The sequence below is a fragment of the Cornus florida genome, unplaced genomic scaffold (assembly GCF_030987335.1).
Source record: "Cornus florida cultivar Cherokee Brave unplaced genomic scaffold, ASM3098733v1 CherokeeBrave_3.0.0_Hap2_Chr09, whole genome shotgun sequence".
NCBI classification, from domain to species: Eukaryota; Viridiplantae; Streptophyta; class Magnoliopsida; order Cornales; family Cornaceae; genus Cornus; species Cornus florida.
The window spans coordinates 87619843-87635969 of NW_026775579.1; the positions used below are offsets into that span (position 1 = coordinate 87619843).

At 35.2% G+C, this 16127-nt stretch overlaps 2 protein-coding genes across 3 annotated transcripts; both read right to left on the reverse strand.

Annotated features, from left to right (window-relative positions):
• Positions 1–1638: 1638 nt before the first annotated feature.
• On the reverse strand, positions 1639–2142 carry LOC132273445 (self-incompatibility protein S1-like). Its single transcript, XM_059774403.1, has one exon. It carries the CDS (start codon positions 2136–2138, stop codon positions 1713–1715), a length of 426 nt encoding a protein of 141 aa, XP_059630386.1. The 5' UTR covers positions 2139–2142; the 3' UTR covers positions 1639–1712.
• A 966-nt stretch (positions 2143–3108) lies between these two features.
• On the reverse strand, positions 3109–8719 carry LOC132274915 (F-box protein GID2-like). 2 transcript variants are annotated; one of them, XM_059776280.1, is made up of 4 exons: positions 8302–8715; positions 4493–4597; positions 4299–4355; positions 3109–3581 (listed from the first exon to the last, which is right to left on the reverse strand). In XM_059776280.1, exons 1-4 carry the CDS (start codon positions 8527–8529, stop codon positions 3252–3254), a joined length of 720 nt encoding a protein of 239 aa, XP_059632263.1. In that variant the 5' UTR covers positions 8530–8715; the 3' UTR covers positions 3109–3251. The 2 variants fall into 2 exon arrangements, with proteins under 2 accessions (XP_059632263.1, XP_059632264.1); XM_059776281.1 differs by lacking the exon at positions 4299–4355 and having other exon boundaries at positions 8302–8719.
• Positions 8720–16127: the final 7408 nt, after the last annotated feature.

The window sequence follows — 16127 nt, forward strand, 5'->3', positions numbered from 1 at the left end:
TGTGCACGTTTTAACTAGCATGGTGCGCCAATAATGCAAAATAAATAGAATTAAGTTGGTTTTTTTTTTTTTTTTTTTTTTTTTTTTTTTTTTTTTTTTTTTTTTTTTTAATATCCAATCATATAATTGACATAACAACAACATGATCTACCCAATCTTTCATAATGGTAGAATTTTTAGATGGACAGTACAAACACTTCATAAGAATTTACCGGGGAAAAAAAAAAATCATAAGCCAACATGCAATAGATATACCAGTTGCATTCTTGTTTTATTGATAAATTCTGATCTGATTCAAAATGTAATATGGTCAAGGCCAACTATACATTTTGTAATAAAATTCTGAACCATTGCTGAAATAAACGCCATCTTCTTGCACCGACCACAAGCACTTAAAATTTGCTTTACATTTGTTGTGACTAACGTCAAAAACATCGAAACTTAGTTCCTTTTTGCCCCATTTAACGTTACAAAAGAAGAGGGTAGTCCTTATAATATTGACCCTGAAATGCCAATTGAAATCATCACCCCGAGAAAGGGTATGCTCGCCTAGATCGTCATCCTTCGATTTGCAGTGAATGATCAACTTGGGAGTCGCATTTATACTAAAGTTGTCCTGGACATGAACTTCATATCTTTCCAATAACCCAACACTGTCTGGTGATGTTGATACAGTAATCATGTAAAATGCTAGGACAAGAATAGCAAATGAGAAGAATGAAGTGAAATTCATCTTCGTCTTTTGAAATAATTATGTTTCTTCTTCACTCCTGAGAGCCATAAAGACAGGAATCTATCTATATATAGGTAAAAATCTTTCACACAAGTCACTGGATGGTCCACTGCTAACATATTCTATTCAATATATATATATATATATATATATATATAAAATGCTAGGACAAGAATAGCAAATGAGAAGAATGAAGTGAAATTCATCTTCATCTTTTGAAATAGTTATGTTTCTTCTTCACTCCTGAGAGCCATAAAGACAGGAATCTATCTATATATAGGTAAAAATCTTTCACACAAGTCACTGGATGGTCCACTGCTAACATATTCTATTCAATATATATATATATATATATATGCATATATTGAATAAGTTGCAGCATCTGCTTGGAAGAATAATCTTTGTAGGCTTCAGATTTTTTCTTTTCTTTTCCTTTCCTATTTAATTACTTAACCTTTTGAAGGATGAAAATTTTATTTTCTTTGCTATTATATATGTAGCTTGAGGTGTATTGTTTTAAGTTCAACTTCTTAAAGTTAGTGTAAGGTGTTGGGCTAAGTCCCGCAACGAGTGCAACCCTTGTGTTTATTTGTCATCGTTGAGTTTTGTCGGTGATAAGTCGGAGGAGGTGAGAATGACGTCAAGTCATCATGCCCCTTATGCCCTGGGCGATAGTGCTACAATGGTCGGGACAAAGGGTCGCGATCCCGCGAGAGCAAGCTCACTCCATAGAGTAGTTGAACTCGTGTTTATTCATGTGGATTTCATTCCTTTATACCTGCTAGTATTAATAAAAACCATAGCATTCAATACAAACAATTGATAAGCACAACACTTGCATGTACCATAATGTTTATTCATAGATTTTGATCAAACATAGCATTGAATACAAACAATTCGCTAGCACGTACGAAACTTGCATATATCATAAACATTCTTGTTTTATTCATAGATTGTGATCTCATTCAAAATGTAAGAGTCAAGGCCAGTTAAGCTCTTTCAAATAGTTATGATTATCATTGCTGAAATAAACGCCCCCTTCTGACACCGACCAGTAGCAAGTTGAAGTAGCAGCACATCTTTCGCTGATGTGATCAACGTCGAAAGCATTGAAGCTCAGCTCCTTTTGTTCCCATTTCAGGTAGCAAAAGAAGAGAGTATTCCTCAGAAAATTGATCCTGAAATGCCAATGGAAATTATCGCCCTGAGAAAGGGTATGCTCACCCAGATCATTGTCCCCAGACTGGCAATGAACGAACAAGGGAGCAGCATTGCCACCAAAGTTGTCGATGATGTAAACATCGTATGGTTCAAAAATCCCAATATCTTCTGCTGATCCAGTGATCGCGCAAAATGTTAGAACAAGAATAGCAAATGAGCAGAATGAAGTGAAATTCATCTTCATCTTCTGTAAATATATATATATATATATATATATATATATATATGTTGCCTAAGATGCTAATGTTTCTTCTTCACTCCCATATATAGCTAGAAAACCTTCATAGAGGTCATTTAAGAGTGAAAGATTTTCCAACTGTGGATGGTGCTTGTATGGTATAATCATCAGTAATGGGATGAACTATTCTTCCATTTTTAACAAATCATTATCTAATATACATGCATGCAATAATATTGCATTTTTTCCTTTCCTTTTTACTTTTACTTTTGAAGAATTGTGATTTTCTTTCTTTGCTATCATGTTAGTAAGATCAATACTTAGTCGCCTCACCACTTACGTAGCATATTGATAAAATGATACGTTTTGATTTTAATTTTAAAATAATAAAAAAAGAAGTCTTAATTTTTTCATTCTTATATTTTAAATTTAAAATGAACCTGTGTTATTATATTGTTATGTGTTATATTGTTATGTTACATGACAGAGAGGCAAACATTGTTCTTATGTTAATGCAATTGTGTAATTTTATTTTAAGCATAAAAATAAGTGATAGGCTCTCGTCAACTGGTGAACTAAATCAAATCAGTTTTTTGATCCGATTTTTCACGGTTGGATCCAATACCAGTAAAAATATGAAACCGTTTATAAACAGTAGTATCTGGTTTGAAGTCCTACATGAACAAATCGAACAAATATAATTGAATGCGCCCTTAGCATAATGGACTCACTGAGCTGAATTATGGGCCTGAACTAGTTGTTGGGCCGAACAACGGTTTTTGCTTCCTCCTCCAAAACCAAGGCAATACAATTTTAATCATAAAACTCGAAGACCACAAAAGGGAATGAAGAGGATTTAAATTTATGGTACAAATCTAATCCACAATTAATATTATGATTTAAAATATTCATTTGCATCCTGCATTGCATTCTTATCAAATTAAGCAGAAGAAAATGGAAGAGCATGAAAGTCACGTTGCCAAAGACCATTTTTGCTGCCAAAAGCACACAAGCACAAATTTGAGTCGACATACATCATTCACCATTTACATCAAACCATATAAAAACATAGCAATCAAAACTTCTGAAGACAAGGTCAAACAGACATAATAAAAGATCCTAAAAGGCTCGAAATAATGGACCTGTCCCGCCTTCCTTATCAGCGTCAGGGATGCTGGAGTAGCAGTACAGGCTGTTGGACATTTCCCAACTCCAGTCTTGCTTCCTTGAGATATGCATTCGGGGCCACCGGTTGATCCGTACATAGTGTTCTCTGATCTTTCCATCTCCCAAAATACTAGTAACTACAGAATAACAGGCCTCATGGCCACCCCAAACCCTGTCACCAGGATCTGCAGTTAGACTCCCATCTGGATGGAAGTAACGGCGCATGGGAGGGCCCGTGCCCTTCCAATAAGGGTCAAGATTTCGCCAATATTCCGGGGCTTCCTGATGAGGAAATGAGGATAGTTTGTCAGATAGTTCAGTTTGGATTTATCACAGAGAGGGTGATCATGCTCGAGCAGACTATAAGATCTTCAATTGCAAAGAAACAAAAATGAGATTCTCAGGTTATACCATGTTTAGAACACAAAATAATTAGAGAAACTAATGAGGAAGTATCAGGAAAATTATTGAACAGTAATGACATGTTCATGTAAGCATTACGAAAACAATTAGTTCAAAAAAATTGAAGCAAGGTAATGCAAACTCAACTCAACAAGAACCATATGCAAACTCACCTCAAAAAAACCATATTCGAACTACTTCTGTTGACACAAAATAATACAGTTTTGCAATTAAGTTGATTAACCATGACTTAGATACTCAAAATAGTCGCCAATAGTTTGCAATTTATTACATTTATGTCTTAGGTAGCTTATGCATCACACACAAACACAAGAAGAAGTTAAATCCAGGAAATTTAATAGAAAATAGAGGAAATTAGAGCCTAGGCAAAACACTCACATTTTTTGAAGTTATAAATGTTAAAGAAGAATTAAATACTCTTTCACTTATTCAATGTTTCAAATTTTCACTAATTAAATATTCAAAGCTCATGTGAGATTTAGCCTGTTGTATTAAAAACCCGTGTCAATGGCCTAACTTGCTGAAGACAGAAGGTAAAAAGACATATATTATGCACCTGGAACGAAAAGCAGTTACCTGGGTAAAATGAAATTCCCAAGCATGATCACATAGGTCATCCTTCAAGATACGCCTCTATCATCAACAGGTTTTGGAATTGTTATAAAATGAACCACAAGAGCAACTGTGTATGTGAATGAATATGCTGTGTCTTTGTGTGTGTGTGTATAATATAGGGGAGAGAGAAAGATATGGGTTTGTTAATCACTTACACGCTTGCCATCCATAATAGACAATGAATAAGCTGCCAACTTTGACAGTCCCCGAACCAACGACAACCGAGGAATATGTGCTTTCCCAAGCCATAGTTCCTCACACTACAAAAAAAAAAAAAAAGGAAGCAAAATTTACTTAATTGTAGCAAATGACATTAGTGCATTAAGATTACAAAATTGACATGACAATCCTTCACTCTCATAGCAACCAACTATAAGATGTAGGTGCACGATCCTTTTCAGGTTTTCTTTTTCCAGCTTAGAGCAAGTGAACTTTCAACAACCAAAATATCGAATTTGACTGTAATAAAAGTACAAAAAGATGACATGTAGACTCAAAAAAGTAACTCAGATCATAGGGCCACAAAGTTACCATAAAAGAAAATTCATCAGCCAACTTACTTCTTACGGTGCTAACTAATTAAAGCAACACTAGATTAACAGAATTGGAAAATTCCTATATCTTACAATTTCAATGATCCAAGACAAACTGCATTACTGTGTTACTCACTCTCCTATTCCCCTCAATGAACCAGCGTCGAACAAAACACGAGTGTGTGTACACGATGTATATCCAAGCCATGAATCCAAATCAAACATCTCAATCTTAATTTGATAATAGAGAGGAGGGTTCCTACTTCTGAGATAGATGAAATCCCTTTCCCCACCACATCACATTTAATTTAAATTCTATATAGTGTTAAGGAACGGCCAAATGTTCGGATCCTCCCACATCTTTTCACTAAAGCAAGTGGAGGTGAAGCTATATGGATCGATTCAATAAGAGACTTTACTGAAACAAGAGAGGCACCCGGAGTCTGAAATGAATTATTTTTTGCCTCGTAGAGGTTTTCAGATATAGATAATACCATTTGACCAACCTAGCAGTGTTATGTTGAGGTCTTTGCATAATCTGAGTTCTTATGTTTGTGTTCCGAGTAAACTACCAATTACCTTTTCAACTTATACGGCTACCTGTACTTGCTTTCCCCAAATTTTCTTTCTAGAGTGGAGAAAAGGAGCAGTTTTGTGAAGCTGCCTTTTCAGGAGAGAAAGAAAAGATGTTTCAGTCGAGTATGCTATGAAGCGATTCTTGGAATCAATGTTGTCTCACTCAAGTCCATTTAGAGCAGAGAGCTTGTTACCTATGGAGAACCTTTAGGGTGGGAATTACCACTACTTCTTTGTGGCGAAGGAGACCCAAAGTGCCATGAAGTGAGTCTTGAAAGTAGACCCTCTGTATCGAAAGGGTTTTCATGCTATACACCACGTTGAGAAAGACCAACCACCTATGTATTACTCTATGTATAACTTGTAAACTATTTAAATATGCATGACGTGTCTCCATATCCTACACTTAACTTTTGGACCTATTTCAAGCCGTGAAATTTGAAAATGGGTAGTTTTGCAAGTTAGTGGATACTTAACTAACTTGCAAATGTTGCTTGTGTCAGAGTTTTAGACCTAACTAAAAAAAATGAAGAAATCCCTACTTTGTAATCTTATTATTCCAAAAGGAAGAGGCCCTAATTATGATTTTCACAAACCCTAATTATTCCATGTTTTCCTATTATGAAATCAAAAAAGGCTATTATTCGAATTTGTATAGGCCCCAACTTTTTTCAACTCGTAACAAATTCTAATTTCAAATCCTAGTCATTCCAACCAAATTGGAAATGTTAGGGTATAACCCCACCCCACCCCCCCCCCCCCCCCTCCCCGCGGGGCATGTTGTGCAAGAGAAAAGAAAAGGAAGGAACAAATTTGGATTACTGCCCATTGAAGAATTTCTTCTCCTTCTATCTTCGTATTTTTTCAAACTCTAAAGATTTTCACATCTTCATATTGGAACTTTTTAAAGGTCCTTGTGTCATGTCCTCAGATGTTCGACACACATAATTTGTGTCAGCCCACACATATTTTTGGCATGTCTAGCATATGTCAGAATGTATGTATGTTATAAAAAATGGGGGTAAACTACATTTAACCCCCCTTGACTTGTAGCATGTTGCAGTAAAACCCCCCTTTAATTTTATTTTTTTTGCCAAAAAACCCCCCTCCACTAATCGAGGGAGGTTATTTTTAGCCCCCACCAAGTCAAGGGGGTTTTATGCAATATCCCAATTGTGTGAATTTAGCTAAAAGATTCATTTTTTTCTTTTTTTTCTTTTTTTTTTTTTCCTTGAATAATATTTGAACTTATATTTTCTATTACATGCAACACTACACTTTTAATTAAATAAAATAAAATTCATATTTATGAGTGCAACTACATATAAGTTCAAATATTTTATTTTTACTCATATCATATATACCATTATTATATTATTTATTTTATACATTGTGTATATATATAAGTATATGGGATGGACATTTGATTAAACAATTAGATCGACAAAAATGAATTTAAATTACAAAAATAAATTGAATGGCGTAAAATAGTAGGGTTTTCTCTCATTTTGTTTGGTTGAAATGAAAAAAAATAAAAAATAAAAAATAAAAAAAAGAGAATGAAGGGAAAGGATATTACAGGATTTAACTATGCTAAAGATATGCTTAAGAAATAACATTTAGTTACACTCAAAACTATGAATTTTACTTTTATTTTTTTTTTTTATATTTTTCTTTATTTAAAAGTTCATAACCCAAGATTCAATACTTTTATTAAACGAGAGAGAAATCCACCAGGGCAAAAAGAATTGACTGCTGAGCCGTATGAGGTAGGAAACTCTTGAGTCTCGAGTATGGTTCTAACGGAAAGAATTGACCCGCATATTTCGACCAGGGATAAATCAAGAAAAAAAATAAAAAAAGAGTTTTTTTTAGCTAAATTCACACAATTGGTCAACTGCAAGAAACCCACTCATGACTTTTGGTGGGGGTACTTTAGTAAATGTAACCCCTCTAGTTAGGGGACTTTGGCAAAAAAAAAAAAAAAAATATATATATATATATATATATAAGGGGTGTTTACTGCAAAACACTACAAGTCAAGGGGGGTTAAAAGCAGTTTACCCTAAATAAAATAAATTATATATATATATATATATATATATATATATATATATATTGCTTCTACCTTGAAGGCATGTTTCCATATTCAACATCCAGTTCTCAAATTTTAAGGACTGAACTCAGAGAGGTTGCCAAGTGCAAACTTTTACTTAAAACAAATTCCCAAAATGTAGAGAACTCAATTATATAACACAGTAACAAAAATCAACAAAACCCACATAATTATAAATTAAGTTGTTGTAATTTGTAAAGTAAACATCAAATCTCATAATATATTTTCAGAACTAAAGTCACATCATTCAAACCTCTAATTAGGTTTAACCAAATCCCAACATGCAGCTACACAAAAACACAATCACCAAATGCAGCAATCAAAAGCAACAACTACCCAATCGGAATAAACCAAACTCACTACTACACAAAACCCAATTGGCAACCATTTCAGAATCAACCTCTGAAATACCCAATTTTGCATATCGATAATCAATTTCATAGAATACCCAATCTTGACACTCTTTATAACTCCCCTGAGACCTCTAACATGCAAGTAAATGGAACCCAACACCCAATTGTGAATTTAAACACAAAATCCAATTGTGAAATTTTCTCGAACATAGATCGATCAATCACAAACTAAACATGCAAGTAAGTCGAACACAAACCCCAATTGTGAATTTAAAAACAAAACCCAATTGGGAAATTCTCTTGAACACAAACCAATCAATCACAAACTAATTCGAGAAAAGAAGAAATTGAGACCATTCATGAACAAAATTGAAACCATATCAAACCTTGGTGGTCCAGAGCCTATCGCTGGAGGCGACTCCATGCCATCCACGCGAGACAAGGAGCGAAAGTGCCACACTGGCTGCGTCAAGATGGCTCAAAATCATCATCGTGATGTCCGAACCAAACACCACCAAAGGGTCCCGAACAATTTCCTCGCCCTCCTCTGTTTTCCCTTCTTCTTTCTCTCTCCTTGTCTCAATTTCCCTTTTCCTCTTCCCCTCAGGCTCCATTTCGCTTCTTGGTCTTTCTTCGTGAATTTTTTCGTGAAGGCCAAGTGAGTGAATGAATGAATATACAGATATGCGTGTGTATATGAGTGTAGTTGTCGGGTGTTTGGAGTGAGAAAGTTAACAGTTGCTTTGTCTGTTAGCGGATGAGGACGGGTACAGTTTATGTAATCCGGCGGTGCATGCAAATCTTACTCTCGTCTTTTGGGTGTCTTATGGGATTGCGTGTACCGAGTGAGACATCAACAAAGCAGGTGATGTGATTGATGGATTGATCTCCATCAATACGGCTCCATGGTGGTCTTGCGCACAGTGGATCGCATTAAGATTTGTTTGGGATGGCCCATGGGATACGTGGCAAGAGGATAGATGGTCCTAATGTGTGCCATGCAGTGGGCCAAAATATGGAATCTAAGAAAACTTTCCTCCTTACCTATGAGAAAAGGAAAATAGATTTAGGGATTAAATCAAATGGGCCGCCGTACTTACGAATAAAAGTAGTACATATTTGATTATTGGGCAAAAATCAATATAGTTCTAATATCAAAGGTGGATGATTAATACCTTTCGAAAAAAACCAAAGGTGGATGATTAATTGATACATAACTAATTTTTAACAAGTAGCCGAACAATTCCTATTCAAAACACTACCAATCCAATTGGATTTATTTTTTATCAAGGTGATGTAGGGAGGAGTGGAAATGACTGATTTCAAGAAAGCAATGTAACGTACTATACACATCGTGGTATTCAATTATAACAAAGAAAGGACGAGGACTACTACATGTCTCAAATAAATTTTTAAGTATATGTCTTGAATATAGTGGCGACTGATATGGCGCGCTGACATGATGCTTAGTTAATAAAAAATGCACATCATCGTTTAAAACTCTAAAACCCTTACTATTTCACGTAAAGAGCTATTTTCCATCATTTTCGTTTCCGGGTTAAGAAATCAATTTCTTGATCTATTATAGCAGTGGCTAAATTCTATAAAGGAATATGGTAGTGAATTATAGACTATCTTTCTATCTCTAGAAAGCTCCACAACTTTCTCTCATATATGTTGGCAAAGAAAAATCAACAATTGAAGCCTAAGGAAACATGGTCAAATGTGTGGTCAAGATAACCGGACAAAATTCCAGCAGATGTAGTTACTGGAAGCATCCTCTAAGACGGTGAACATAACTATAAAAAGGTAACATCGGTCTCCCATTGAAGACCAGAGGAAACAACACAAAAACTCATTCAAGAGTTGAGAGAAGATCAAGATAGGATTTATAAAATTCCAGTGGGTTTAGCTGGGTATTGGGTGTACTTCTCTTAAAGAGGTGAAAACATCTTTGTGAGTGAGAGAGTGCTCGTGTAAACACCTTGTTATTCATATATTGAATTTGATCTCCTCAAATATTGTGTCTTTCTTGTTTGTCTGTGTTGTCATTTATTCTCACAAGATCTTGAAGGTTTTGTCAACACAAGACGGTGTCTAAATCCCAACAAATTGGTATCAGAGCTTTGGAGGAGGTTGTTGAAAAAAGTACTGTTCATCATAGGATTTTTTTAAAAAATAAAAAATAAAATCTCACAGGTGGCAAGCATGAAGTACGAGGTCGAGAAGTTTAATGGATAAAACAACTTCTCTTTATGGCAACGGAGAATGAAGGATATTCTAGTGTAACAGGGACAGCACAAGTACTACAAGGAAAGACAAAGAAGCCAAAAAAATTGAGCGAAAAAGATTGGCAAGAACTGGACGAGAAAGCAGGCAGTGCCATCCGGCTCAACCTTTCAGATGAGGTCGCATACAACGTACGTGATTGACGAAGAAACGACAGCAAAGATATGGAAGAAACTCAAAAGCTTGTATATGGCGAAATCCCTAACAAATAAGCTATATCTCAATAAACAACTCTATGGGCTTCAGATGGGGAAGGGTTCGAGTTTTTTAAAGCATCTCAATGTCTTTAATGGACTGGTTAGTCATTTATTAAACGTTGAAGTCATTTCTATTAGCTTCATTAACCCCATCTTACGATAGCTTAGTGACAACTTTGTTTTTCGGGAAGGACACTCTGGTGCTGACAGGGGTGACATCGCTCTTCTAGCGAATGAGAAAATAAATAAGCCAAATGGGGAAGAGTCCCAAGAAGAGGAACTGGTTGCCACACCAAATTGATGGAGAAGCAAAGGTAAGGAAAAAGGTTCCAACAGGAACAGGTCCAGATCAAAGTCGCGTACGGAAAAACGCGAGGTGAAATACTACCACTACCAAAAGGAGGGTCATTGTAAGAGAGACTGTCGAAAGCTAAAGAAAGAAATGGAGGAAACAAAAAAAAGACAATAAAGCGACCTTCAGTCTCAACAAGTGTAGATGCCGAGAATCCCGAAAGTGAAGGAGATTTACTAACAGTGTCCTCGGAAATAATGAATTTTGCAGATTCCTGGATTTTAGATTCAGGGTGCTCCTGTCACATGTGTCCAAACAGAGATTGGTTCGATACTTACCAATCATGTAATGGAGGTATTGTTTTGATGGGGAATGATGCCGCATGTAATACCATTGGAAAAGGCACGGTGAAGATCAGGATGTTTGACGATATCGTGAGAACTTTGGGAGATGTCAGACATGTTCCTAACTTGAAGAAAAATTTGATTTCATTGGGCACATTAGACTCTCTCGGGTGTAGTTATTCCATGAAGGAAGAAGCAATGAAAATCAGCAAATGAGCCTTGGTTATCATGAAAGGCCAAAAGGTTAGGAACCTATACAAACTGGTAGGAAACATAGTTATAGGTGGAGCAGCTGTGATAACTGTAGAATCTAGAACAGATGAAACAAATATGTGGCATATAGGTCTTGGGCATATGAATAAGCGAGGCATAATGGAGCTACACAAACAAAACTTTCTGAATGGGATAAAGTCATGCAAATTGGAATGCTACAAATATTGCGTGTACGGGAAGCAGTGTCGAGTTAGATTCAAGATGGGGTCACGCACCAGTAAAGGCATATTAGATTATATGCATTCAGATGTTTGGGGCATCCCAAATTTTTTTTCACAAGGTGGAGCAAGCAGGTATTTTGTGACCTTTATCGATGACTTTTATAGAAAAGTCTGGGTCCACTTCATGAAGCACAAGTCCGCGGTGTTCAATATATTTCAACAGTGGCTTGGGACTTACAACGGAAAAGAGTATCGAGACAGAAAGTTTAAAGAGTTGTGTAGGCGAGAAGGCATTACTCGTCATTATTCTATAACGGGTTCTCCGCAACAAAATGGCGTGGCAGAACGAATGAACAGGACTCTGTTGGAGAAGACAAGGTGCATGAGATTTAAAGGAAGGTTTGCCTAAACCTTTATGGGCCGAAGCCGTAAACACGCGTGCTTCTTGGTTAATCGATCTCCATCAACAGCAATAGAGTGCAAGATCTCGGAGGAAGTTTTGAACGGAAAGCCAGTCAATTATTCCATTCTGAAAATATTTGGGTGTCCAGCTCAGGTTCACGTACAAAGTGGACAACGGTTCAAACTCGATGCAAATTCAAGAAAGTGCATATTTCTTGGATTTGAAGGAAGTGTGAAAGGATATAAGCTTTAGAATCCAGTTGCAAAGAAAAAAGTTATTAGCAGAGATGTTGTATTTGATGAAACATACATGCTAGGTAGCAGGTACCATCAGACAAAGACTAAAATGAAAGAAAGACAAAGGTGGAAGTCCAAAAACCACCTACAAAAAGCAATGACGATCATCAGATTAAAGATTCACAACAACACCAGGTAGAGCCTTGTACCATTGCAAAAGGTAGTGAGAAACGTGTTCACAAGGAACCAGTGAGGTAGGTTTCGAGGATATGGTCTCGTTTGCATTGGTTACCGGTCATGGAGAGCCATTATCCTTCCACGACAAACTTAGCAATAATGACAAAGACAAGTGGGTGGAAGCTATGTCAGAAGAAATTAAATCACTACGGAAGAACTAAACTTGGGAGTTGTTAAAACTTCTAAACGGGAAAAAGGCAATTGGCATTATCCGGAAATAGGAAGCATTATGCGAAAGAGGGATACTAATCACAGTGGTCTCACGACTTAAAATCTCAGTCGCTGCGTATGTTTTCTTTTTTAATAATTAATTATTATTTTTCTGCTAACTTACTTTTAGGTCTTTCATTATATATAATTATTATACTAACCTCCTAACTGAGAAACTTCATAAACCCCCACAATTCCATCTCTTTAAAATTTTATTTTTTACAAAATTTCATATCTAAATGTTTGAAGTTCCAACACTAAAATTTTCTTTTTTACAAAAGTACATATCTAAATGTTTGAAGTTCAAATCTGAATTTTTTCAGATCCGTATTCTTTGTATTCGAAGTATTGCTCTTATTTTTCAGATTAAAAAAATAAAATAAAAAATTTATCATAAAATAAAAAGAAAAAAGTACTATAAATTTTTTTTCAGATTATACTTTTTTTTTTATCTGACTTTTATTTTTTTTTTATTTGAAAAACAACCGAATACTTCGAAACAGAGAATATGGATCTGATAGTACTTTTTTAAATGATTTTTTTATTTTTTTAATCTGAAACTTCCACGGTTCCATCTCACTTTAAAATTTTATTTTTTACAAATTTTCATATCTAAATGTTTGAAGTTCCAACACTAAAATTTTCTTTATACAAAAGTTCATATCTTAATGTTTGAAGTTCAAATCTAAATTTTTTTCAGATTTGTATTATTGGTATTCGAAGTATTGCTCTGATTTTTCAGATTAAAAAAATAAAAATAAAAAATTATCTTAAAATAAAAAATTATTTTTCAGATTTTTTTTTTCAGATTATACTTTTTGTTTTCATCTCATTTTATTTTTTTTATTTGAAAAACAATCGAATACTTAGAAACAAAGAATAGGGATTTGAAAAAAATCAGATAATTTTAGAGAGAGAACCAAATTATAATACTTTTTCACTGGTTTCTGGAGTCTAGTATAGTAATTATATATAATGAGAGACCCAAAAGGAATTTAGTATAAAAATAGTAATTAATTATTGGAATTTTGTAAAAAATAAAATTTTAAAGTGAGATGGAACTGTGGAGATTTAAGTTTCTTAATTAGGAGGCTAGTATAGTAATTATATATAATGAGATACCCAAAAAGAAGTTAGCAGAAAAACTGTAATTAATTATTGGGAAAGAAAATACATACGTCAATCCCTCAACTAGCGACTGAGATTCTACAGTCGCAGGAACGACTGTGATTAGCATCCTTCTATCAGAAAAAGAAGGCGAGAAGTTCAAGGCCAAATTGGTTGTGAAGGGTTATTCACAAAGAGAAGGAATAAATTATAATGAAAACTTTTTTCCAATAGTGAAACACACCTCCATTCGAGTGATATTGGTTTTAGCGGCAATGTACAGCATAGAGTTGGAACAGCCAGATGTCAAGACAACATTCCTCCATGGAGACTTGGAAGAAGAATATACATGGAATAGCCTGAAGGATTTAAGCAACCAAGGAAAGAAGATTGCGTATGTAAGTTGAAAAAGTCAACTGTATGGACTAAAATAGTCTCCTCGGCAACGGTACAAAAGTTTTGATTCAATATGTATGGTGACGCATGGGTACACAAGATGTGAGCATGACTGTAATGTTTATTTCAAGAAAGCGACCGATGGTTCTTTCGTGATACTTACTCTATATATTGACGACATATTAATAGCTGCCAAGAGTAAGTCAGTCATTAATGAGTTGAAGACATTATTGAGTAAAGAATTCGAAATGAATGATCTGGGGAAAGCTAAAAAGATCCTTGGTATGGAGATCTATAGAGATCGTCGGGCAGGGAAACTGTGGTTGACTCAAAAAAAAAATACGTGAAGAAAGTATTGGAGAGGTTTAGCATTCTCATGGCCAAACTTATTAACACACCATTAGGAGCTCACTTTCGGTTATCATCACAGTTATGCTCGAAAACAAAAGAAAATATGGAGTACATGTCTCGAGTGCCATATGCAAATGCCGTGGGATGTCTCATCTACGCGATAGTTTTGTTGGAAATTAAAAAGAGGAGAACCAACTTGCTCTGTTTTGGAAGCCAAAAAAAGGACTGAAATTGAAATATTATTTCTGAAAAAGAAGAGATTCTAAAAACCCACACTATTACATTGCATCGACATATGTTAATTTATAGATAAAACACATGTAGTGACCATCCCCACTTTCTTAGAACATGCTGAAAGATAAATATAAAAATAGGAACAACTATCTCCACTTCCTATTCTGCAGTTAACAACCAAACACTAAACCCACTAAACTAGGACACTAAAAACGTGGGTGAATTAACTACATCATGGATGGATTTGCATCATCAATTTTCATCACTCCCCCTTGATGCAAAACTGGAAACACCGAGAGAAAATCTGAATTTAACAAATTTCAGATAAGACAGTGCTTTGGTGAACCCATCTGCAACTTGATCATTGGTTGAACAATACTTCATCATAATTATTCCTTTCGCAACAACATCTCGAATGAAATGGTGACGAATTTCAATGTGCTTTGTTCTTCCATGAAAAACTGGATTCTTTGTCATTGCAATTGTAGCCTGGTTATCACAATAGATCTTTGTCTCCTCTCTCTGACATTGATGTAAGTCTTCCAAAATTCTTCGCATCCAAATAGCTTGACAAGCAGCTAATGAAGCTGCATAATACTCTACTTCTGAAGATGATAATGCAACTGTTGCTTGTTTCTTTGAAACCCAAGACACAGCTCCTGAACCAAGATTGAAAACAAAACCGCTTGTGCTTTTCCTGTCATCTGTAAAACTAGCCCAATCACTGTCAGTAAAACCAAGCAATTTAAAATTAGGAACTGGTTTATACCAAATCCTAAAATTACTTGTTGCCCGAACATAGCGAAGAATCCGTTTTACTGCTCCAAGATGATGTGCAGAAGGATTATGCATAAACCTTGAGATTTAACTCACTGGAAACATGATATCCAGTCTAGAATGAGTCAAATACAACAATCCTCCAACCATGCTTCTAAAAACCTTTTGATCAGCCTTTGGAGTCCCATCATTCATTGATAACTTCTCACCTGTATTCATGGGAGTAGAAAAAATCTTGCAATTTGACATATTAAATTTCTTGAGCAAATCTAATGCATATTTTTCTTGAGAGATAAAAATACTGTCATTAGTTTGTTGAACTTGAAGACCAAGAAAAAAATGCAATAATCCCAAATCAGGCATTTCAAACTCTTGCATCATACTCTCCCTAAATTCTTTAATGAAGAAGTTAAAAGATCCAGTGTATATAATATCATCCACATATACACATGCAATGAGAATATCATTACCTTTTGCCTTCACATACAAAGTAGGCGCACTATCACTTCGATGAAACCCGTTTTGACGAAGATATGAATCAAGTCTACTGTACCACGCTCGTGGAGCTTGCTTTAATCCATATAAAGCCTTTTTTAATTTGTAGACTTTCTCCCCCTTTCCTTTTATGACAAATCCCTGTGGTTGTTCAACATACACATCTTCTTCTAAATACCCATTTAAAAAAGCAGATTTAACATCAAACTG